Source organism: Myodes glareolus, chromosome X, assembly GCF_982192425.1.
Source record: "Myodes glareolus chromosome X, mMyoGla1.1, whole genome shotgun sequence".
Taxonomy (NCBI): domain Eukaryota; kingdom Metazoa; phylum Chordata; class Mammalia; order Rodentia; family Cricetidae; genus Myodes; species Myodes glareolus.
This window is the reverse complement of record NC_142053.1, coordinates 29241929-29267409: the sequence shown is the minus strand read 5'-3', so window position 1 is coordinate 29267409 and position 25481 is coordinate 29241929. Positions and strand designations below refer to the sequence as shown.

Genomic DNA, 25481 nt, shown 5'->3' with positions numbered 1-25481 from the left:
TTTTCAATACAAAACTCTTTATTGTTGAAGGGATAAGGTTTCACAGCCATTATAAGGTGTCAGTGACACTTGAAGATCCTGTCTTCACTGGGGCCTGTACAGGATGATGCTTCAGGACTTCTCCAAAAGCTTTACTGCAAGGTGTCCTGGCCATCAGCAGATGCACACTGGAGCATCTGAGTCTGCTGATATTTCCTGTATTTGGCTCTTCTTTTCTTAAACCAGCTCTGCAATAACACGGTGAAAGAGATGGCTTTAGTGTATTCAACAGTCAATGTCACAAGTGGAAAAAATTGACCAGAATTTTCAAACCAAGGACACACAAATCCTTAGTAACACCAATCCTGGAAGCCAGAATTCAGAACAACTGGAAATTGATATTCTCTAGGGTGTACATTTCCTCTCGTATGTCCTTTCTAGGAAATGGGAAAATATGGCTCTAAGAAAGAGACCAGGGATCAGTCAATCAGGATATGGAGAAGACCAGATAGCAACAGGTCTTCAAGGATTACAATCTACACATTCTCTGCCAAGGACAAGGTACCTGCATCATGCCCTTGAATTATCTGGTTTACATGAAGTACTGCTTAGACTCAATGTACCTCCTCTGACTCCCTGGAACTTCACACCCCACTGCATGTATTCTTGTCTATGTACTCCTCGTTATATATGCCTCTGATAGAGAAGAAGGGAGAGCTCATATTTGGCCTTGAATCAATGTTAACAAAGGCCAAACAGGTCCCAATTCTGGTTCTGATTAAATAGGCAGAGGAACAGTTGAAGCAACTGCCATAGCTTCCTCAACGTTGATTGTTGGAGATTCTCCCAAGATTTCCGACCTAAGTTGAAGAGCCTAAAAGATGAATATATTTCTAATTTCTTCTTCTGTATGACCCTGTCGAGTTTTATCCATGAAAGAACTACAAAAAGGCAGGCCCCTTGCTGGGTGACTGTGGAGGTTTCTGTGTTCTCCCACAGAGGTCTCTTATCGCCTATGCACAGCAAAGGAAGCTGCTGGGAAGTGATGGGCCAATGCCTGGGCCAAGTCAGGTTTTCAGCAGGCTTCCTGGAAATTCTGCAGCCTATTGCTCTAAGGTAGGAGAGGAGAGTGAAGATGGGGTGGTGGGAAGGGGCTTTCAGTGCCCTGTGGTGCATGCATGAGTAACTGACATTTAAATAAGTAGAGGAGAAAGGACTGGAGATGATGAAGAAAAGAAGGTGGAAAGGGTGAGGGGACAAGAAGAGTCGATAGAAAAAAGAAAGAAAACAGAAGAGAAGAGGGGGGAAGAGAGAAAGAAAGGGAGAGAGAAAAGCTCAAAGTAAAGAAAGAAAGAAGACATAGATCAGGACATTGTTATCAGCCTCTGATGACCAGATCTCTTTAGCTTACTGTGAGTATTAGCTAGACCGTTGATTCTTGTCCTGATCAGACTAACGGTGGAACCCTGCATCTTCACCTGCATGGTCAACTGCCTCAAACAGAAAATAAACTCATTTAAGTTACTGGTCCCTAGAACCAACTATGCCCTGCTAGAACAGGACGAGTCAATTATTTGACTCATACCCTCTGACCTAGTGGGAAATTTGACAGGGCAAGGTAGTGAAGAGGTTCCTGCATCTTGTATTCTTGTTTAGACCATTTCAGGTAAAAATGGAATTTGATCTCTGAGATGGAGAATCCCACAGAAAATTAATTAAGTCTATTCTAGGGACTAAAGATCAGGAAATTCTAGCTAACTTAGCTGTGGTTAAACTAACTGTTTGTATGAACTCCCTACACCAGCTAACTGCTTATCTTGACTTAGTAAACAGCTTGCTTCAAAGTGCTTAATTCTGCAAAGGCATCTGCAGCTGCTGAGCTAGATGCTAGGACATCTAGGTTTTAAGATGCCTATAGAGTGTGCAAAGTCACTTCCTATCCCCAATTCAAACAAGCAAACAAACAAACAAGCTAAGAATCATTCCTTCCAAATTGCCTGGGAGAGCTAACACTACTCCAAGTTAGGCCTACACAGAGATGTGATGGTGCCATCTGTAGGATTAGGGAAACGAGCCAATTCAGACAAATCATTCAGATATCTTGGGACTCCCTGCTTTCACGAAGTAGGTTAGAGGTCACTGTCACCTATGGGCTTTTGTCCTCACTCTCTTCCATGCCCTCCTAAGTTTTCTGGGCTCAGGACAAAAGCAATGTTCTCAATGAGAGTTGTAGCTTGATAGTGATGCCCTACTTCCTGCCCAACAGGAAGGGCATCCTGGGCTCTGTTCTTCTACCAGGAGATCCAAAGCTTTTAGGCTGAACCTCCACTCAGGAATGGGATCTGTGACAATGTGGAGAACAGTTAACAAAACTGCGTCGTCCTTAATACATAGCCAGCTGTGGAAATACAGTCACAGTTACCTGTTAGATGTCACCATCCTCTCAGGCTCCTAGGGAATAAGGGTCCATTATATTGGGAAGTTCTCAAACTGCACATCTTTGAGTCCATGCCATTTCTCTCCCTGCCTGGCCCCTTCTATTATGTGGATGTATAGTCTAAAGAAGACCAACCAAAGGACCAGAAGCCATGAGGGGAGCTCAATGCTACCAAAATGATGCCGCCATGAACTCAACCAAAGCCACAGTGTGTTGGGAGGATGCCCTGGTAGTGTAGCCCCAAAATAATCACATGGAAACTATATTAATTAAATCACTGATTGGCATATTAGCTCTGGCTTCTTATTGGCCAACTCCTACGTATTAATTTTACCCATTTCTTTTAATCTGTGTATTTCCATGTGACGGTGGCTTACCAGAAAATTTTTGGCATGTCTGACTCTGGTGGTGGCTACATGGCTTCTCCCTCTGACTCTGCCCTTCTTACTCCTAGCATTTGGCCTAGCTTTCTCTGCCTACCTAAGTTCTGCCTTGCTATAGTTCCAAAGCAGTATCTATTCATTAATAATAATCACTGCACACAGAGTGGACTCACACATCACCAGTGGCTGACTCATGTGGGCTCACATTAGGTTAGAGTCCCCCATGATTCATTCCTAAAGCCTATCTATTACGTTTGTAAGAGGAAAGGGGAAATAAGAAGGCTTTGGGAATGTCACACTGAAAAACATGCAAGTAAAAGAACATGGGTGTTTTCTCCTCTCTTGTGTCCTGTGTCCATGCTCTCCATATCTGCAAGGCATCAGCAACTCTTGAGCTCCTGTGCATCAGTATCTATGGAGCTGCAGTACGTCAGTCTTTCTAGCTGTAGTATATTGGCCTCTATGTAGCAGCAGTGTATCAGTCGCTAGTGTTGCAGTAGCCTCTCTGGAGCTGTTTTTCATCTGCCTCTTTGGCACTACAATGCATTGGCCTCTCTGGAGCTGCTGTACATCAGCCTTGGGAACTGCAGTGCATAAGCCTCTGGAGCTACAATGTATCAGCCTATCTAGCTATACAGTGCATCAACCTCTCTAGAGTTTCAGTGCATCAGCCTCTCTGGAGTAGCAGTGCACTAACCTTTCTGTAGATACAGTGAATCGGCCTCTCGGGAGCTGCAGTGCAGCAGCCTCTAGAGGTGAAGTGCATCTACAACTGTAGTGCATCAGCCTCTCCTAAGCTACAGTCCATCAGCCTATGGAGCAGCCATGCATCAGACTCTCTGTATCTGCAGTGCATCAGCCTCTTGAGCTGCAGTGCTTGGCATCTAGAGCTGCAGTGTATCAGTCTCTAGAGCTGCAATGCATCAGCCTCTGGAGCGGCCATGCATCGGCTTCTGGAGTGGCCATGCATCAGCCTCTCTGGAGCTGCAGTTCATCAGCCTCTAGAGCTGCAATGCATCAACCTATCTAGAGCTGGAGTGTATCAGCCCCTGTAGAGATACAGTGCATCAACATCTCTGGAGTTGCAGTGCAACAGACTTTCTGTAGATCCAGTGAATCATCCTCTCTGGAGCTGCAGTGCATCAGCCTCTAGAGCTGCAGTGCTTGGCATCTAGAGCTGCAGTGTATCAGCCTCTAGAGCTGCAAAGCATCAGCCTCAAGAGTTGCAATGAATCAGCCTCTGGAGCTGCAGTGCATCAGCCTCCAGAGTTTCAGTGTATTGGCCTCTCTGGAACTGCAGTGCTTCAGCCTCTGGAGCGTTAGTATTGGCATCTAGAGCTGCAGTGAGGAGCCTCTATAACTCTCTAAAAATGTAGTGCATCAGATTCTCGAACAGCTGTGAATCAGCCTCTTTGGAGCTGCAGTTCATCAGACTCTAGAGTGGCAGTGCATCTACCCCTCTAGAGCTACAGTAAATCAGCCTCTCTGAAGCTGCAGTGCATCAGCACCAAGAGCTGCATTGCATCAGCACCAAGAGCTGCAGTGCATCAGCACCAAGAGCTGCAGAGCATCAGCCCTGAGAATTGCAATAAATCACCATCTTTGAATCTGTAGTGCATCAGTCTCTCTGGTTCTGCATTGCATCAGCCTCTCTGGAGCTGCTGTGATTGGCATCTAGAGCCACAGTGGATGAGCCTCTGGAGCAGCAGTGAATCAGCCTCTAGAGCTGCAATGCACCAGTTTCTCTGGAGCGGCATAGAATCAGGCTTGCTAGAGCTGCAGTGCATCACCCTCACAAGAGATGCAGTGCATCAGCCTCTCTGGAGCTTCAGTGCATAATAGGCCTCTGTAGAGCTGCAGTGCATAAACCTCTGGAGTGACAGTGAATCAGCCTCATTGGAGCTGCAGTGCATCAGCCTCTAGAGCTGTAGTGCATCAGCCTCTAGACCAGTAGTTCATTAGTCTCTCTGGAGCTGCAGTGCATCATTACCCTCTCTAGAGCTGCAGTACATAGACCTCTGGAGTATGAGTGCATAGGCCTCTCTGGAGCTGCAGTGCATCAGTGTCTCCACAGCTGCATTACATCAGTCTCTGAGGCTGCAGCGTCTCTCTCTCTCTGGAGGTAAAGTACAAGGTCCTGTCAGCTCAACAGGCTGAGGATTTCTTATTCCTTCAGTTTTTCATTCCCAATCACTCTGCCTCTCCATCCTGGAGAAACTCCCTCTTCTCTCCCAGTTTCTCCCACCTGAGCCTGGTTCTACTATAGTTTACACCTCGTGGTGTTAGGATACCAGCACTCAGGGGCTGCAAGGTGGGACAGCTGTTCTGCACAAGCTACTACTGCAGGTAGGGAGCTCTCTTACATCAAGACTGCCCTGATACATGCTGAAGGAAGCTAGCATGAATAGCTAACACTCTGCACTGCCTTTCCTCATTCTCATTTGCTATGGAACAGTCAGTTTCTCTGGGCTCATGGCCTCACCTTTTATCCCATGATCTAAACATTAGTCTTTACTGTCTGAAATTTGTTTGAAAATAAGATAACTACAACTCTTCCTTCAAGTGAGCTCTATCTTTTCCCACATTCCAAAACCTACATCTTCAACACAGTCTCCCTTAAGGGAAAAGAATACTTTCAGTTGTCAAGTTAGTCAACACAAGACACACTTGACTGTGGCTTGGTACCTTTGCTTTTTATGTATGTGCAAACACATAAAGGCTTGCAAAGGTGTGTGATGTGCATGTGTATCTATGTGCACATGCACACTCGTGCTTGCAGAGGACCCAGGTCAGAGTCAAGCATCTTCCTAGCTAGCTCCACACATGATTTACATGGGCAGGGTTGTCCCTGAACCTCAGCTCAGCAACTGAGCTAATCTAGGTCACCATAAGGATCCACAGCCTCTGCCTCCTGAATAAGAGATTCTGACTACAGGTCAGCTGACACCTGCTAAACTTTATGCTGAGAGTCCCAACTCAGATCCTCAGGCGCATGTGCCAAGTACTTTATCCTTCGGGCCTTCTCCTCAGTCCAAACCTGCATTGTGATTTTCAATAACTTCCCTTGGTCATGTTCTCTTTACTTGATTCACTGAAATGAGATCAATGTTTTTCTTTTTGTTTAATTGTAACAAAATTAAATCTTTACAGTAGTCAGCCCCAGACTTCTCCAAACACTAACATGACTATTTTGGCATTGTTTTTAGATAAACTAAACACAACATGGGGGAACATGAAGGTTCAACCTTGCTGCTGTCTACATCTCCTTTCCACAAACTTACATAGGTGGGGGGGCCAACCATGTGCACTTGTGTCTTCCCACATGACTCTTCGCTAAATTAAACACAGGTTAGTTATGAAACACTAAATTTCTCTCTGGCCTCAATTAATTCACACTTATAACTAAGTGTTTACTGGTTGAAACTGAGCCCTCTTTCTCCTACTGCTTGCTACATCCATTAGAATGTCCCCAAGGTCACTTAGAGTCCTACTACAACCCTAACATAAGTACCCTGAAATGACCTGAGTGTCAGGACTTCAGTATTGATCACTGTTCACATACCAGTAAACATCTGTGTTTTCCTATATGCATGACCTTATAGTATTCAATGCTGTCTATACATAGGATGTTCACATAGTGATTATAAGTAGTCTGTGAATCTCAAATGACTGAAATACACTTGAGGAAATGTTCAACATCCTTAGTCATCAGAGAAATGCAAATCAAAACAACTCTAAGATTCCATCTCACACCTGTCAGAATGGCCATGAACAAAACACTGATGAGAAGTTATGCTGGAGAGAAAGTGGGGTACAGGGAACACTCCTGCATTGCTGGTGGGAATGTAAATTTATACATTTGCTTTGGAAATAAGTATGGTGATTTCTCAGAAAATTAGGAAACAATTCACCACCAGAACCAGCAATACCACTTTTGGTTACAGACACCAAAACACTCAATCATACCACAAGAGCATGTTTTCAAATATGTTCATAGCAGCCTTATACGTAAGAGCCAGAACCTGGAAACAACCTAGATGGTCCTCAAGCAAAGAATGGAAAAGAAAATGTACATTTGCACAATGGTTAAAAAAAATAATGACATCTTGAAATTTGTAGGCAAATGGATAGATCTAGAAAACACCATATTGGGTGATGTAACTCAGATCCAGAAAGACAAATATAATATATACTCACTCATAAGTGGCTTTTAGACATAAAGCAACAAAAAAAATCAGCGAAATCACAATCCGAGTCCACAAACCACAAACCTGGACAACAAAGAGGACCCTGAGAGAGGCATAAATGGATCTACATAGGAAATAGAAAAAGACAAGATCTCCTTAGTAAATTGGGAGTGGAGGGACACAGGTGAGTTTAGACGGGATGAAGGGAAGAAGGGAGGGAGAGGAGAAAAAAAATGGCTCAATAAAGACAATTAAAAGAAAAATAAACGCTAAAAAATAAGTAGTGTGCTTTTTTAGTTTTTTTTTCAATTAAGAGACTATGCTGTCTCAAATAATGAAAAAGGAAACTTAATGGGTGCCCGTTCCATTTTTACCTCTGGACAACTTCAAGACTCAATGCATGGTTACTATTATAAACCAGACAAGTATACCGCTCAGCCACGCTTGCTTTTCTAAATGGGTACAAGAAAATGGTCCATGTCCTGAAGCAGAGCGCCCTGCCCAAAGCCTTTTTGGATTTACTGACCCGCACTCTGGATTCTCCCAGGAACAAGCGCTTTGCAAGGTCCTTCCTGTGGGAAGAAGATAGAAAGTGGGGCTGTTAGTGAAATACAGCATCTCAGCTTGGCAAGAGGAAGAGACTCCTGGAGATGGATCACAGGCCAACACAAAACTATGTAGAGATGGTGAGTTCTAAAGTAGGAAAGCGGAATTTTCATTAATCTCTACTTTGTTGCAAAAAAATAACCACATTGATTGACACAAGGTGGATATGCTATACTAGTAGAGGGATTGCTTAGAAACCACTAGGTCTTGAGCTCAATTTCCATTATAAAACGGGGTCATCAAAAAGATGTGGAAGAGAAGAAGGAGGAAAAAACCAAAACAAATTTTAAAGAAGAAATTGAGAGGCACCAACAAGTTTCTAGAATCAACACTGCACACAGACACAGACACACACACACACACGCGCACACACACACACACACAAACACACACACACATATATACATATATATATATATATATATATATATATAGAGAGAGAGAGAGAGAGAGAGAGAGAAAGAGAGAGAGAGAGAGAGAGAGAGAGAGAGAGACTTTGACCTCCCAAAACATAATTCCCATACCCAAAAACTAAACAGTCAAAGAACTCATGCTTGGGGCACAAAGCAGCTAGGGGTCACAGAATGAAGAACACACCTCCAAATGAGATGCTGAAGGATGGGAGCTGGAACAGCTACTGAAACAAGTCACATACCTTATGTTCTCATCGGGGTATTTAGTTTTTTCAAAAACATCTTCCAACTCATTCAGCTGCCTGGGTGTGAGACCAAACTGGATCCGTGGCCTTGTGCGCCGGACCTGTGGCACTCTGGCGGCAGCCACTTTCTCCTGCTCCTTCAAATGTGGGTTTCTGTACCCTTCGTGGCTCCCATGGCTCTCATGCTTGATGTCATCACCAACGTAGTTGAAGTTAACAACGTGGGTCACACCATCCTTGAAGTGTGGGATGCCCTGGTTCTTTGGTTTGTCTGAACCATTTAGTGAACCTTCACCAAAGATAACACTTTCTGTTGCTTCAGTGGCCTCTTGTTCAAAATCAAGGCTCACCTCAATCTCATTTTCATCCAGTTTGTAGAAATTGGGGTCCACATGTTGGGATTGGAAAGCCATGATGAGACCTTGAAGAGAGTAGTGTCACCTCCATAAATGCTTTGTCAATTGAAACGATTTTGCAGCCTGTGGGTTCTCACAAGGTTCATATATGTCCTCTCTCCATCCCACAATCCCTATAGGTGATACGTGCCCAGTGAAAGTGGCTCTAGGGAGCATGTGCAGAATGTACCCAACTTGGAATCCAACCAAATCCACCAAAGCCTTGAGGAAGGGAGTGGACGAACAAGCAAGCTGCAGCAGGTGCACAAGTAGGGATGAGGACAAGCATTTACACAGAGCACATGGCCTCTGGGGGAAACTGTGGAGGACTCTAGCTCCTGTATCTCACTGGGTGCACATTGCAAGAGCTGGGAATTAGGTGGACATGGTTATGTGAGCTAGTGTTTGTCCAAATTTCTTGAGAGGACATTGAAAACACACAAGCACTGTCCTCCACCTGCTGCAGTGCCATGTTTGTGGAGTGGGGTTTATGTAGCATTCTGGGGGGACAAGACACTGCAGAGCACTTGATGTCACCATTGAAAAAATGAAAATGCTCCAGATGTTGATAGGGAACCTCCACCAGAGTCACTGTAGCATGTCCTGCCCAGTGCTTCTCATGTCTGACAACGCTGACACTGCGTGGGTCTCTGCCCTTTTCACAGTGTCAGTAAACTCCTTAAGCTTGAGAGTGCTCTGGAGCAGTCCTTGAGCAGAGAAAGCACCATATATACAGTAAGTGCACAAAAGTGAGATAACTTCGGGCTAGCTTCCATTCAAAATATTAATATTCGCAAAGAAATTTTCTCAGTGTGCTGACATGTTGGAAAATATCAACAGGGTCTCGTTAAGAAAATGTAATGCTTCACCCAGCGACTGATGGAAACAGATGCAGGCCTACAAACACTATGTGACCCTCAGAGAACCCTGTGGAAGAGGTGGAGAAAGGGTTGTGGGAACCAGAGAGGCCAAGGGCACCAAAAGAAAAACCACAGACTTTACTAACCTGGGCTTGTAAGTGCTCACAGAGACTGAGCTGCCAACCAGAGGGCTCTAAAGGGACTCACTTAGGCCCTCTACCCATATTTTATAGCTGTGTAAGTTATGGTTTTGGTCTTTTGGTGGGGCTCCTAACAGTGGGAATGTCTCTGACCCTGTCATCTGCTTTTGGCACCTTTTCCTCCTACTGGATTGCCTTACCCAACCTTCATAGGAGATGAGGTGCCTAGTCTTACTCCAACTTGACATGCCACAGATGGCTGATATACATGGGAGGCCTGCTCTTTTCTGAAAAAAAGAAGAAGTGGATGGGAGGAAGAGGCAGTGTAGTAGAAGGGTCAGGGAAGAGAGAAAGAATGGTGAGGAAATGTGATCTGGAAAATAATTTAATAAAGAATTTAACATTGCTTTTAAAAATTAGTATTAAGAGGATGACTTAAAGGTTAAGGAAACTGCCTGTTCTTCTAGAGGTCCTGAGTTCAATTCCCATGAACCTCATGGTGGATCACAGCCATCTATTATGAGATCTGGTGCCCTCTTCTGTCATGAAGGCGTGCATGCAGGTAGAACACTACACACATGATAAATAAATAAATCTAAAAATTAATATTAAATTTATTTATGATACAGATTAAGAAATGTAAAAAATGTGATATTTAGAATTTTTAAAATCCTTTTTTAAATAAAAGATCATTATTAGTTTGTGTGCCCATACTTAGGGATGCCTAAAGGGAACACTGGATCTCCTGAAGCTCAGCTTATAGATAGGTAGTTACTGCGTTTATCCTGGGAACTGTACTCTGGTCCCCTGAAAGAACAACAAAAACCTCTTAGCCATTTAGCCATCTCTCCAGTCCCCTCACACAAATGCAAACTTTTTTTTCTTCCTTTGAATAGTAGAATCCTAGAGCACTTTGATATTAGGGCGGCTAGCAAGATTACTAAGGATGTCTTAGTGCAAATATTTTTACTTATAAATGTGAACATCAACATCTACAAACACAAAAACACTGTCAAATACCTGTATAGTTAGTAGCTAAGTAAATGAGGATTCCTTCTAATTGTTGAATTTATTTGTCATGTGTTTATGGACCTGTACCATGTTGTGCATGTCACAGCACATGTTTAGATGTCAGAAGACAACTTGGAAAATCAGTTCTCTCTTTCCATCACGCAGATCCCACAGATCAGGTTCAGGTCATCTGGGGGTGTAAGAGATCCTCCTGTTTATGTGCTGCTTTCATTGGTTAATGAATAAAGAAAGTCCCTTGGCCTTTTGATAGGGCAGTGCTTAGGTAGGCATGGAAGACAGAACAGAATGCTGGGAGGAAGAAAGATGAGTGAAAAAGACGCCATGGATCTGCTGCCAGAGAAAAACGTCCTGGAACTTTGCTGATAGGCCACAACCTCATGGTGATACACAGATTAATAGAAATGGGTTAAATTATTATGTGAGAGTTAACCAATGAGAAGTAAGAGCTGATGGGCCAAGCAGAGATTTAATTAATACAGTTTCTGTGTGGATATTTCTGGGCTAACCCAGCTGGGCGGCCTGGACAAACAAGCATTCCCCCTTGCAACCCTCAGGCTTGCCTTCAAGCATCTTTACCAAAGAATCACTTCCAAAAACCACACCACGGCTTCATTTTTATGTATAAGGAGTAAGGTACAGTCAGGATCCTATAAGAGTATGCTTGATCAAAATCTTCAAATAATGTTAAGAATACTTTTACCCAAATAGTGTGGCACACAGCTTTAATCCCAGCACTTGAGAGAAAGAGACAAGTGAATCTTTATGAATTCAATGCCAGCCTAGTCTGTAGGATCTAGCTGCAGAGAAGGCTGTAAATCTACAGAGAAACCCTGGGTTGAAAAACAAAAAAAATCTTTTGAAAATTCTGCTTACCAAACATTTAGCCCTACATACACTATAGGGGTTTCTAAATCATAACAGCATCTCCCAAGAACTCTTAATCTAAGTATATCCCATCAAATTCCTCCTGAACACACTATCAGGAAAAAGGGTAGAATATCCACACTAAAAAGAATACTATCCTTGCTGAAGTTGTATTACATCCTTTTTAATATACTGTGTGAATTTATAAAGATTAGTTCTTTTTAAGATTTGAGTCACAAAATTAAAAAGCAGAGCCTCTGAGCCTGCATCCTGCTAATGCCAGAAGCGGAGGTCTTCAAGGGTGATGCCTAACTCAGAAAAGCCCCTAATATTTGCATCCTGTGAGCATCAGCAGAACAGGACACACTCACCTTCCCTTTTCACTCACTGCTAGGACATCTTGGATTCTAAACTTTGAGAAGGAAGAGAGCAGGAAAAGACAGAAGAATGAGCACAAAAGGAGTGGAAAGGGCAGGCTCCTGTGAAGCAAGGAGATGACTGACCGTGGGAGGTGGCACATGGGTGCCCAGCTCCAAAGTCCGAGCTTTGTGTCTTAGGACCCTAGGCTGCTGTCTGATTATCACTTACATTGGCCTCCTGGATTGCAGCTTCACCTACTCCTCTTGCCTCTAGCAACATTTTACTCTCGGTTGCTGTTGCGAAACACACTTTTTCTAAGGAAACAACACACGTTTACTCCTAGAGAAAGGAATCCTGCCATAGACAGAAGGAACAACAATACCAGAGTCCACCTGGTGAACAAGTCGCTTTTACCAGAGTTACTTACAGGAATATAGGTGAGGGGTTGCTTACAGCAGAGAAATGACTCCAAGTCAGCTTTGTCACTAAAGCCTACCTCAGTATGACTGATGGCTCACCACATCTGGAAACCCGAGCCACACTGTGCAGTCCACAGACAGGAGAGTGGGCTGCAGTCTTTCCAGATGGGTCAGCCCCTCTGAGCCTCTTCCCGGCAGCTCACCTGGTCTCTGCTCCTGCTGAGCAGGTCCTCTGGTCTCTTCCAGGCTGCTCCACTGGTCTGAGACTGACTCTCAGCAGTCTTTACTATTTATCTACTCTTGGGAGGGCGGAGCCTACCGAATCCAATCAGGTTGGGACTCTTCCTGAACTTATTTTGAATTGGACTGAATGCTTTAACCCAGGGGGACACTGCTAAGGAAGAGCAGTAACAGGAATCAATGACAGAAATGTGCACTTGAGACTGTCAGGCTGCTCATGACACCCTCCCAGAGAAGGCACATGACACCTGGAAATGCATAGGGCCTTCTAACTTTCACGTACCTGGGGACAGAGTAGAGCAGGCCACAAAAAAACCCTGTTATCTTTGTTAAACATACGTGTTTCTGACTCATTTTGGATATAACACAGCTTATTGTGGTTCCTGAACAACAAATCAGGTCATATTTACAAAAACAAAAGAGTAGTGGAGCAGAAGAAAGCACAGGGGTAGGGATACACTTCCCCGGGTCTCAAAAGGAACCCCGGCCACAGAACACCTAAGCGGGTGGAGCGGTCAATGGTGGCCAATGATCTAGAATTCCCACGAACTTAATTTGAGGAATTTGTGGACAGAATTGTGGTAGAGGGTGACTGCAATGCCACAGAGTCCATCTGACCTTGCACAGAGAGAGCTGATTTTAAAGCAGTGGTTGTCAACCTTACTAATGCTACAACACTTTATACAGTTCCCTATATGGTGGTGACCTACAACCATAAAATTGTTTTGTTGCTACTTCATAAGTGTAATCTGTTATTGTTATGAATTATAATGTAAATGTCTGACATGCCGGATATCTGAGAACCAACCACAAGTGGGGCACAACTTGTTGAGAATCACTGTTCTAAGCAAAGGTGGCTTTCATCCGAGTTGTATATACCTGGTTTTCCTCAAGGTAAGTTCAGGGAATTTGGGTACATCTGGAACCTACGACACCACATTCCACTTCAAACTTCCACACCCTAATCAAATACATATTTGATCCTGCTTATTTGTGCGCATGGCACATTCAAAACAAGTTTTAGGAGCCAGAAATACAAGTGTTCTTTCAGAAGAAGCTTGTAGTTTTCTGGGTACTGCCAACGGTCTCCAGTTCAAATGTTTTCTAATACCCACCTAGTTAACTACCCTTCAGTTCTCATTGCAAGACACAGGGGAAATGTGTACTTGAGAAAATTAGAGTTTCCTTTCCTTGTTCCTGTGACATGTGTGAATATTTAATTTGTAAGGACTTATTTATTTCTAAGCCAATATAAGTGAAAATCCCTTAAGAGAGTTGGTGCTCTCAATAAGTACTTGCAACCAGATATAAGAACTATCTAGTATGTATTATGTATCTGCTAATATACAAGCATTTAAATGTAGAGACAGATCGTATAGGTGTCATTTTAAGTGCTAAGTCATACATAAATACATAAACAAAACCTAGTGGTACACTAGCACTTCTGTACAAACAGAGACAGACACACACAATGAATATCTGTGGAAAAACCTATTCAGATTATCGAGGATACAAATATGAAATTTTCTGTAATCTGTAGACTGTATAATAGGTGAGAAATCAAGGCTGAGTTTGAATGTCTTCGAAGGCCTCTGAAGGTATGAAATATTGGATTTGACCAGTGGGATTTCTTCCATTAGAGATTTATGCCAGTGCTGTGGACAATATGAATCCTAGGGAAAAGAGGGCCTACATGGCCAGTGACTGTAGACAGCACAGGATCTGATGTGGGAAGGAAATAGTATGGCAGGGTCGGGCAGATGGAGAAGGGAAGGCTTTACAAGGAGCTTTAACGGGTTCAAGACCAGAAACAAAAAAGGATTGAGGATGACCAGACGGGGAAGCGGGACTGAAACAGAGAACAGAACCTGGTATATCCATTGAGGAGACTTCTGTATCTCAAAACTGCAATGAATGTTCAAATTACCTTCACCAAATCCTGCCATAAAATATGTCAATGTCAGTAGGGCCTCAAGAATAGGGTTCCATTTAGATGAGATCTCTCATACACTGTCATAGAACAAAAAGACCCCTTTGTCAGCAAAAAGACTTCCAAGAACAAGGAAACTGGTACTGATGCACACACAAGGTAAAGCTAAAAGAGGAAAGAGTTTGCACCCAGGAGGAGTCTTTCAAAAGAAGCTTAGCACTCCAACCCATTCTCCAAGATCCAGCCTCCCAGGAGGCTTAAGTCTTCGGAGTTAAGTCCACCCTGACCAGCTTCACAGGAGCTGCCTGAAGCAACGAGTCTGGAATATGATTCATGAGTCGCTGTCAAGTATATAGGTCAGGAGTGAAGGGTCAGCGTTGAAGTGTAAGTATCTGGGGTGCCAGAGGAGAGGCCCAGGAGCTCAGGGATGTCAAAGTTACAACATCCCAACTAAGAAAGGAAAACATTTACTGAATTCTCCAGCGGTGGAAAGAGAGGCTGTTCAGGGGGAGCATAGAGACAGAAATAGGGAAAGGAGCTGACATCAGGTTCGTGGTGGGCAAAAGTCAACACAGCTTGTAGCCAATTGTCCTCTTTTGCCTAAACACCAAGTACCAGGGCTCTAGCCCCAACCGTGGAGGAGAAAGGGAAGTTTAGATTCTTCATTTATGTCATGCATTTAGGGCTCTGTAACTGAAGTCACTGCCTGGTTGGGACTAGAGAGATGACTCAGTGGTTAAGAGCACTTGGTGCTCTTGCAGAGGACCCAGGTTCACTTATCGTTACCAACATGGTGGCTCACAGCTGTCTAGAGACTCATTTCCAGGGTATCTGATACCTTCTTCTGACCTCTACGGACATTAGAAAGGAACATAGTACACATGCATACGGGCAGGCAAAACAGTCACATACATAAACTAAAAGAAATGAATCTAAGGAAAATGGGAACCTGGGAATGTGGGAATTCACAGCTTTAGAGCAGGGTGGAGTAGTGGAATAGGTGGAAACCCTATTCACAGAAATCCTTTCATGGAAGGAAGAATTCTGGCTGACTAGAGATAATAAGACTTTGCCTAAGTCAGGCCAGGCTGTCCGGACTTCTGCTGGGTGTGCACAAGGATGTGGATGCAGAGCAGACATGGGCAGTGCTAGGCTATGCAGTGCAGGTCAACTGACTGAGTGTGAGCTTTGCTAAACCTGCGACAGGCAGACACAAACTCATAAGCTCAGAGTCCACACCCAGTCTCAAAGAACTCAGGAGAGACTGAATGACAGGCTTCTCCCCTCCATGACCTCAAGATAGATAGCATTGAGACAAAACCACACTATGTAGCAAAAATGCAGGAATATTCCAGTGAGTCTGAGGAGCTAGCCATGGCTGCATTGACGGGACTGTGAGGGAGAGCAGCGGGAGCAAGAAATGTCATGAGAGAGAGAGAGGAAGCTGAGAATGTTCAGGAGTAGGGTGGAGAAGGGACTGCACCCTGATGGAGTGGAGGGAGGTATGGAAAGCCAAAATGGGTAGGCAGAAGACAAATATCAAGACTCAGAAGTGTGATGTCAGAAGCATGAAATGAGCCAAGGAGTGGGGAAAGAGGTCTGCGTACAGCCCTTGCTCAGGCCATAAACATGTGCGTAACCCACATACATAAGGACTAGGAACAATAGGAATATTAGGGAAATATTCTCCCAGCTCTGGAGTCACACGGTGAAAGCATGAAGTCCCGGGGCTTCTGGACTGACCCCAGGCTTCCTGTGCTCCTGGCTGCTTCCACTTTCCCTTATGTTCCATCGCTACTGATACTGTGAAAGGGGCCTCTCTTCCTAAGATTGTTTGCTCTCATGCTCTTTCCGGTCATCCACGAACAGTTCATCATACAGAAAGTGAACACATGGCCGGGCACGGGTGGCGCATACCTTTAATAAAAGCACTCAGGAGGGAGAGGAAGGTGGGTCTCTGTGAGGTCGAGGCCAACCTGGTCTACTAGACCTTGTTCCATGATAGGCACCAAAAACTATCTAGAAAGCCTGTCTCAAACATCCAAAAAGAAAAAGAAAAACACGAAAATGAACACAAACAGACACACACACACACACACACAAACACACACACACACACACACACACACACACACACAAGTGAGTGGAGGTACTGGCACCCAGGGTCCCAGAGTGCGTGATGGGAAGCCAAAAGCTGCAGATTTAGAACAAGAATAGAACATTATCTCCAGAGAAATGTAATATCTGGGAGTTCATTGGGTCACCCGCCATCATCCTGGCTATGACCACAAAGTACCCCCATGTACTCTTTCATGCTCAGACTGACATCCAAGTGTCAACTGTCACTTAACCTGTGTTGACTGCATGGTTTGCATGTGGAGAACAAAGCATTTGCCTCCGCAAAGCATGTCCTTTGGCCCTCAGCAATTGTCATGTGGGTCTAGGGGTTTGGCCTTAGTAGGGTCTGCCCCACTTGACATGTCTGTTTCTGGTGGCAGCATGTCTGTTACAGGTACCAAATATATTTACTATCACTAGATGAAGGGACTAGACGAAGGGACTGCCTTTCTGTGACGAGGACTTGATGCTTCCATGGGCGAGAAGAAAGCCTATGTAATCTAACAATGCTGTTCAGTGAAGACTGAGAGGGATCTGGTCTCTGACCAATCCAACTGTATACGGAATTTAAGTGCAATTCTAATTTTCATAGATAAAGTCAAGCCTAATATTTTGTACGTCTATAAGAAATAGTCAACAATGTGAAGCATGATGTCACATACCTAAAATCCCAGCATGAAGAAAGCGATTGCAACAATATCACCACATATTTGAGGCTCTCCTGGTTGACATAGTAAACTCCAGGTCAGAAAAGACTCCATAATGAGATCTTTTCTCAAACAAACAAACAAACAAACAGAATTTAAAAATCTATGTGGAATACAAATGAATTCCATACAGAGAAGCTACAGTCTTGACTGCTGTGCTGGCTGGTTTTATGTCAGCTTCACACAAGCTAGGGTCATTTTGGAAAAGGAAACTTGAACTGAGACAGTACCGTCACCAGATTGACCTATAGTACATTTTCTTTCTTTTTTAATAAAATAAAATATGCTAAAAATTTATCACATCAAAGTTGGAAAAGGCAAGTTAACAGAAGGAAAAGAGCCTAGGAATCAGAGACCCATGTGTTCTCACACTCAGGAGTCCCATAAAAACACTAAACTGAAAGCTATAGTTCATATGTAGAGGATTAGGGGAGACCCGTGCAGGCCCTGTGCTTGCTGTCACAGTCTCTGAGAATTCCTATGAGCTTTGCTCAGTCCACTTAGAGGGACTTGTTATCCTGGTGTCCTCCATCCCCTCTGCTTCTCACACTCCTCCTACCTCCTCTTCCACGGGGTTCCCTGAGCTCTGACGTGAGGGATTTCGGGGAGACATCCCATTTGGTGCTGAGTACGAGGCACAATGAATTGTTAAAGTCACTTTAATTGGGCTATTTACAGTAATACAGAAGTCAGCAGCTTCCAGGCTGACAAAAGCTCTGAAAGTATTATCTTAGTGCTGAGACTGTCATTCAGGTAAGGTACACTGATTCAGAGCAATGACTGCAACTCTGAAGTGTATGTGTGGACCCCAGCATGGTGCTTCATACATCCAGCAATACCCACACTGTGTGAGCTCTGTGTCCAACACCATATGACCTGAGCTGTCTTCCATTAGGGCACTTCCGGTTGCAGGCTGACTCCCAAAGCTCAGGTGTTACCTGAGCAGGGGTCCTGCAATGGAACTGGGTGAGTTTCAATGCTTCCTCTGCCCCATCCCTCTACCTGGCTGCACTAGGTATGAGCACTGCCAGAAACTATGCCAGGATGTCATCTCTTTGACACACTTGCTACAGTTGCTTTTGTGTCCCTGGAGCTGGAGCTATAGGTGGTTGTGACCTAGCTTGTTGGGCTCTGGTAGCCGAACTCTGGTCCTCTGCTAGAGCAGCAAGGGCTCTTGATCACTGAAGCACTTATCTATCCAGTCCCCTATTGTGTGGTTTTAGCAAAAGTTTGTGTAAACGAATTAAATACTTCCATCTTTGGACTTACTCTAAAGAAAGCTCTTTCAAAAATCTAATGATTCACAGAGATTCACAACAGAAAATAAAATAAAATCATTCAAAGACATCTGCAGCCAAGCACTGGGCTGAGTTCTGGGAGTACTCATGAGGAAGGAGGAGGGATTGTATGAGCCAGAGGGGTCAAGGTCATGACAGAAGAACCACAGGCACAGCTGATCTAAGCTCGTGGGACCACATGGGCTCTGGACCAACAGTTAGGGAGCTGGCATGGACCCGACCTAGGCCCTCTGCATGTGTGTGACAATTGTGTAGCTTTCTCTGTTTGTAAGGTCCTGGCTGTGAGATCAAGACCTGTCCCTGGTGCTTAGCTGACATTTTGGACCCTAGTCCCCATGCTGGATTACCTTAACCAGCCTTTATACAGGGAAAAGAGCTTGGTCCTCCCTCAACTTGGTGTGCCCTGCTATGTTCAAGTCCATGGGAGTCCCGCCCCTTTCTGGATGGAGACCATTCAGCAGTTGGTAGATTTTCACTTGTAAATACTTCAAGTGAAATTTAACAGAGATTATTAAAAATCTAACGTAATTATTATCATTATTATTGTTATTTTGACTTTTTGAGACATGATTTCTCTGTTTAACAGTCCTAGAATTCCTTGAACTTGCTGGGTTTTTTGTTTGTTTGTTTGTTTGTTTTCCAGACAGGTTTTCTCTGTAGCTTTGGAGCCTGTCCTGGAACTAGTTCTCTTAGACCAGGCTTGCCTAGAACTTACAGAGATCTGCCTGCCTCAGGCTTCCGAGTGCTGGGATTAAATGTTTGCCACTATTGCCTGTCAATGTAATTACTTCCTAAGCAGATCATTTTTCTTTGGGAGGAGCGTATCATTTGTTTGCTTTTCGAAAGTGTCATTAGCTAGCATTCTATTCAAACCCAGTCCTAAAATCTTGATGCTGTACTTGAAAAGCAATGGCTGGCTAGCATTCAGTGTGCTAACAGGCATTCCTGAACTAGTGGCCACTAAAGCTGACCATGTCCACTTAGTTCTAAATCCATTCTCTGAGCTGCTAGTTCTGGGTCGTGGGTCGGGGTCACAGAAACATTTACATGTTCACTTGATAATCCTGGAGTCAAGTGTGTGCCTTTCTGCCATACTCCATTCCAAATTATCTATCACTTCCACACAATCCACCCGTCATCCCCACCCTACAACTTAGAAGGAATGGGCAGCATTCAGTCATGCATTAAAGCTCATTCTGGAAGCATGCCCTAGGAGAAAGATTTAACTCCGTGCTAATTTTCATACCCCCTCAGTCTTCCTCAAGTCCTCCTTGTTTGGGCCACTCCCACCCTTTGTGCACTAAAACAGACAGCACCTACCTCAGCAAGTGGGCAGAAGGGCCAGCACAGTCAGGCAGGCAGCAGTGAGTGGAGGGTCCACAATTCCACAGCTCCTGCGTGCAAACAAGCGCCTGGACGTCGAGCGTGGGGACCTGGGAGAACTGGGGAGCATGCGCGGACCTGCGCATTGACGCATTGACTTCACCCTTTGCTTCCTTCCTCTCATTGTTTTGTCTGTAGCAGTGCCTAAATTCTGGAACTCGAGTTTCGTCATTCCCGGGACCCCAGTCTGTCTGTGGCTCACAGTTGTAGTCATGGCCAAGAGGCTTTATTATGAGTTTCAACATTATACTACGCAAAATTATGAGGAGGAAATAGTGTATGAGGACAGGGTTGTGGCCTCCTCCTCAGCCGGAGCCATCGAAGCAGTTGGTGGCCATAGTGGAGGCCGCATAGGCCTCCCATATATCAGACTCTATGACAGCATCCAGGGCCAGGATAGCGAGAGGGACTCTGAGGAAAGTGATGCCAACGTGGGAGAAAGCAGTGGCCACCCGGAATGTTCTTTGGAGCTTGACCCGGAAGATCTGAACACCTCAGCGGCTGGTGTGGCAAGGATTCCTCAGAGGCACCAGGGTCCTCAAAACCATTTCCGTTTCACAAGGCGCCAGATCCAGAAAATGGAAAGAGTCTTTAAAAAATCCCAGTACCCAGATTTGGCTGCCAGGTATGTGGCTTGGACCAAGACCTCCCCACCTTCCCTGGCCTCTGGCTCATGTTGAGGTGTCCTTTTGCGCTTCAAGGCCCTATATTCCCTATCGCCCATCTCCAAGTCACAGGGGTCTTCTCCTTTGGTGGTGGGTACGGGAGGGTGCCCTGTGTGGGGGCTGAGCTCAGTAACAACATGTAGTGCTGGCGTGAAGCAAGTGTCCCTAGTCCACACCTCTCATTCCGAGTCATATTTTAATTTCTGTGAAATATAGAGAACAGAGTTTAGTGGGCCCAAACAACTTACTAGCATCAAGTTCATGAGTGCTAGGAGTTTATACTGTGTTTGGTGACCTCCCCACCAGTAGTCTCCTCATCTTTTCAGGGACAGTGTACCTAACCATCAATTCCTTTTGGGTTCTCTTTCCCCTCTGCTTGTGCTGGGTTGGTTTTGTTTTGTTTTGCATTGTTTTGTTTTGGAGACAGGGTTTCTCTGTAGCTTTTAGAGCCTATACTGGAACTAGCTCTTCTATACCTGGCTGGCCTCTAACTCATAGACATCTGCCTGCCTCTGCCTCCCAAGTGCTGAAATTAAAGGTATCCCACCACAGCCTGACCCCTAGTGCTGTTTTTAAATTAGCATACTTAGCTCAGCATAGACTTTGACATTTATTTTTAATTTTTGAAGTTTGTTAAAATTAGTTGCCTTTGTTGTTTAGAAACTTTTGCAGGAAATTAAGACATATCAAAAGTAAGACTGCCTCTGAGAATGAAAGTTAATACCGAGTCTGAGGGTACAGGATGGTAATATTGTAAAAGGCATAGAATTCATGTATGACATTTTGTTGCATGTAAAACTGCATGATAAACATCCATGGTTGTCTTTACACAGGGAAGAACTTGCGAGAGCTCTGAACGTGCCTGAAGACAAACTGAAGGTCAGTGAATACAAACACAGCAATTGGACAGACAATCTATGGCCTTCTTTAGGGTTAGCTAGCCTTAACCTAGGCACTTTTAAATGAATGGATTTCATTTTTCCGTCTTTGAATGTTTGATTTTTGGCACAGGGTTTCTCTATGTAACCCTTGCTGTCCTAGAACTCGGGGTTCTTTTGCCTCCAGTCCCCCAAGTGCTGTGAATACAGAACCTGACAAACTTAGCTGTCTTTAACTCTATTTTGACATAAATTGAAATAACTCTACATGAAAGGGACATCATCTCTAGGTGGGCAACCTTCATACATATGTTGTTCACTGTGATGCAATTCTTGACCCTCAGCTGGTCAGACACTTGGCCTCCTACTGAAATACTCCTTCTCCCTCTAACTCTTTGATTGTTCCCGTCTTTCTGTTTTGTTTCTGCAATATCAGGTTAAAAGTATTACACCGCATAAAGAAAAAAATGATCATATCTTTGGATGATGGTAATACATAGGGGCATCCCTTAGTGTCAATTTTTCTGGCATTCTGTGTTGTGTCTGGCCAAACACATTGCCAAAATTATATTAGGGTTGAGACGAGGTACGGACTGATAGGTATGGAAGAACAACACTTAAAACACGAAGATTAATATTGTGCAGGGAAGGATTCTGGAAGTCTCACTGAAGCAGAGATAGTATTCTTCATCCTGATGCTGGAGAACTTTGTATAACATGAAAGAATATGCTGGTCAGATTTATCATGGGTGGAAGTCCCCAGTGAAGTGTTTATACTGCGGGAAAAAAGACAAAATCCTCTGCAAAACCCTGTTTGCAGAGGGTTACACACACCCGGGGCTTGCTTTTGTGAGCTGAGTAGGAAGTTCCATGTTAGATGCCTTAAAGTGACTTTTTTCTCTTGGCTCTGAGGGTGGAAGCCAATGCTAAAACAGTCTTGTCTCCCTCTGATTTTAGGTGTGGTTTGCCAACCGAAGAGCCAAAGAAAGGAAGAAGAAAACACTCGTCCGGTAGAAAACACACCTCCAGTTGAAGACATCATTATACTTAGAGACATAGAAGAAGATTCTTCCTAGAAAGGCATCATCCTTCGTTCAGGAGCCAAATGGCTAATTGGTGACACATGTGCCCATTGTTAAGCTTAACTAATATTGAACACTCTTGTTAACAATAAAAACATAACCTCCACATACTTTCTGGTATTTTGTAGGCTATGAGGTACACTCTTCAGGAAATTCCATTTAAACAGAATGACAAAGTCTAGTTTCATGGGGTATCATTTCTAAGTCATGAGTGTTGCTTGCAAAGATGAATATTCCCAATATGTGGTGATTGGGAGACAGTGGGTCACATAAGCCTTCTAGATTCAGGCTCACTTCATCCTTTGAGCAAGAGATTCAGAAGTAATCTTGCAAACAAGAAATCTCAGGAGAAGCTGGCACAGATGATATTGATGGTTTGAATGCATTTTACTTGGGGGATTGTACCATTTTTTCCTCATAATGAAAATAGATTTTTTTTTGTCATATCCTGGTTATGGTTTCCCTTCCCCCTACTCCTCCCAGTTCCTCCCCACTTACCCTCCCATCTGGATACATTCCCCTTGTATCCCATCTGGATACATTCGAAAAAGAAAAAGCCCAGGTGGGTGGACAACGCCCACAGGCCAGCCTGGACCGGCTGAAGACATTCATGGGCAGAGAGGGTCACTGTGATGAGCAAATGTGTGGTGGAGAGCCATGCTGCTGCTGGGGCCATACAGATCTGGATGACCTAGGCTGCCACAACTGCCATGATGACATCTGAGCCAGAGACGATGCACAAGGCCATGTCTGGATCTGTGGTCCTGGTGCAGCTGAGATTTGTGATGATGTCTCTGGTCTATGTTTCCATAGAAGGTCATGCATGATGAAAGCCAAGGGCCGTGCTGAGCCAGCCCTGCCCTTCACTAGCCCTGGCAAAGTTGTCCCTGAACCATGCTAGACACTGTGGCAAGAGAACTGACCCTGACACTCACGGCCGAGCTGGTCCCAGTGGCCCAGACATGGAGGCCTGGTCCCTGCACTCAGGAGAGATGACCCCACCCCTCAACACAGACATGCAACAGCTGGCCCTGATGGAATTGGTGTAGGAGAGCTGGCTCCACTGATGACCTGAGGGGGCGGCTTGAGGACCAATACTGACCAGGTTACCTACCTCCCAGGGCAATATCAGGGCTTTGAGTTGGCCCACCATAGCATCTGCCCATCTAGGACCTGCTGGCACATGTGAAGGGACTGGTTCTGCAGGATCTCCCCAACTTGGGGCAGCTGCGGGATAGTGGAGAGGAGTTTCTGTCAGGGTCCAGATACCAGAGACCTTTAACCAGACCAATGACTCATCACAATGAAAGTTTTCGTGTGGGTCTGATTGGACACAAAGGTTTACTGCATGTCACACCACGGGTCCCAAGGCCACTAAAATAATTGGAGCAGCACAAAAGATGGAAGAGTGAAGTGGGGATTTTTGTTTGCATGTTTGGTTGGTTGGTAGGTTTGGTGTTTTTTAAAATTTTCTTTTCCGGGAGGGACACCACAGGGGTAAAGGGAGGATATAGAGGGACTGGGGTATATTGGGATGCATGTTGTGAAATTCCCAAAGAATCAATAAAGCAATTGCATATATTATAAGTATAATGTATACAAACATACAGTCTTCTAAGGAGTAATAATAAAAGAAAATGTAATAAGGAAACTAGAAGCTAACATGTTAAAATTGAACAAAATGTTGTGGTTCTGGGATCACTCAGAGATTCACTTGAGCATGAAGTAAAATAGAGTTAACTAAAAATGGTGTGGGTTTTGAAACCTCGAAGCTTGACCCCAGGGATACACCTCCAACAAAGCCACACCTTCTTAACCTTTCCAAACAGTTCCATCAACTGGCAATCAAGCATCCAATAAATAAGCCTGTGGGGACATTCTCAAACCACCTTATATATACATACATACACACACAGAGACACAGACACAAACACACACACACAAACACACACACACACACACACACACACACACATATATATATATATATATATATATATATATATATATATATATATATATCTTGCTGTCAGTGAGTGAGCTCCTGTATATACCTATCTTTTAGGTCTGGTTGGTTAATAATGTTGTTTGGTTTGTCTGCTTCTTTGTTGATCTTCTTAATAAATGTTCTATTATTGAGGTAAGAATTAAAATTCCCAACATCTATTCTAAAACGACATTTTTTTCAATTTTGTCAGATTGTTACATATCATTTGACATTGTGCTATTCACTGCACATACTTTTATGATTCTTACCCTAATATAGAAGAAGTCAGGAGTGACAAATTGATATTATAAAGCAATTCTTCTCAACCTGTGAGTCACAATTCTGGATATCCTGCATATCAGTTATTTACATTACAAATAATAACAGTAGCAAAATTATACTTATGAAATAGCAACAAAATAATTTTATTTTTTGGTCGTCACAACATGAGGAACTGTATTAAAGGATCACAGCATTAGGAAGATTGAGAACCTCTGTAATGAAGGATAAACTAATAAACTTGATTAGGAAATACTCAGTTAGACACAGGAACATTTAGGTAAAGGGTCACCGCCTAGAATATAACTCAAGGCTGAGGAAAACAGTGATTCGACCTGTTAGAACCATGGGAGGAAAAATTTTGTATGCCTAAAAACTGATTCTGCTAGCCAGGGAAGGCAGTGCATGCCTTTAATCCCAGCACTCAGGAGGCAGAGGCAGGAGGATCTCTGTGAATTCGAGGCCAGCCTGGTCTACAGAGCAGGGTCAACTGCATAGAGAAACCCGTCTCAAAAAACAAAAAGAACAAAAAATTTTAGTGTTAGGAATTCTTCACAAAGATTTCTCCAGTTAGGCTCTATTTCCCATGACAAA

General features: G+C 44.0%; 2 protein-coding genes across 2 annotated transcripts; one reads left to right on the top strand and one right to left on the bottom strand.

Moving 5' to 3' along the window:
• On the bottom strand, positions 1-20041 carry LOC148117245 (uncharacterized). Its single transcript, XM_087902897.1, has 4 exons — positions 19934-20041; positions 8248-8671; positions 7513-7558; positions 1-227 (listed from the first exon to the last, which is right to left on the bottom strand). Exons 2-4 carry the CDS (start codon positions 8661-8663, stop codon positions 132-134), a joined length of 558 nt encoding a protein of 185 aa, XP_087759023.1. The 5' UTR covers positions 8664-8671; positions 19934-20041; the 3' UTR covers positions 1-131.
• A 65-nt stretch (positions 20042-20106) lies between these two features.
• LOC146889298 (retinal homeobox protein Rx2-like) lies at positions 20107-22727 on the top strand. The gene is made up of 3 exons (XM_087903004.1): positions 20107-20621; positions 21495-21540; positions 22497-22727. Exons 1-3 carry the CDS (start codon positions 20209-20211, stop codon positions 22551-22553), a joined length of 516 nt encoding a protein of 171 aa, XP_087759130.1. The 5' UTR covers positions 20107-20208; the 3' UTR covers positions 22554-22727.
• The last annotated feature ends 2754 nt before the right edge of the window (positions 22728-25481 follow it).

What these genes read in the sequence shown, in the direction of transcription:
- LOC148117245 (XM_087902897.1), bottom strand. Translation starts at nt 8,663, where the DNA reads ATGGCTTTCCAATCCCAACATGTGGACCCCAATTTCTACAAACTGGAT. An exon ending in TACCCCGATGAGAACATAAG is followed by an intron (nt 7,559 to 8,247) that starts GTATGTGACTTG and finishes TTCTTCCCACAG; the next exon opens with GAAGGACCTTGCAAAGCGCT. An exon ending in TGGGAGAATCCAGAGTGCGG is followed by an intron (nt 228 to 7,512) that starts GTCAGTAAATCC and finishes GTGTTATTGCAG; the next exon opens with AGCTGGTTTAAGAAAAGAAG.
- LOC146889298 (XM_087903004.1), top strand. Translation starts at nt 20,209, where the DNA reads ATGGCCAAGAGGCTTTATTATGAGTTTCAACATTATACTACGCAAAAT. An exon ending in TACCCAGATTTGGCTGCCAG is followed by an intron (nt 20,622 to 21,494) that starts GTATGTGGCTTG and finishes GTCTTTACACAG; the next exon opens with GGAAGAACTTGCGAGAGCTC. An exon ending in TGCCTGAAGACAAACTGAAG is followed by an intron (nt 21,541 to 22,496) that starts GTCAGTGAATAC and finishes CTCTGATTTTAG; the next exon opens with GTGTGGTTTGCCAACCGAAG.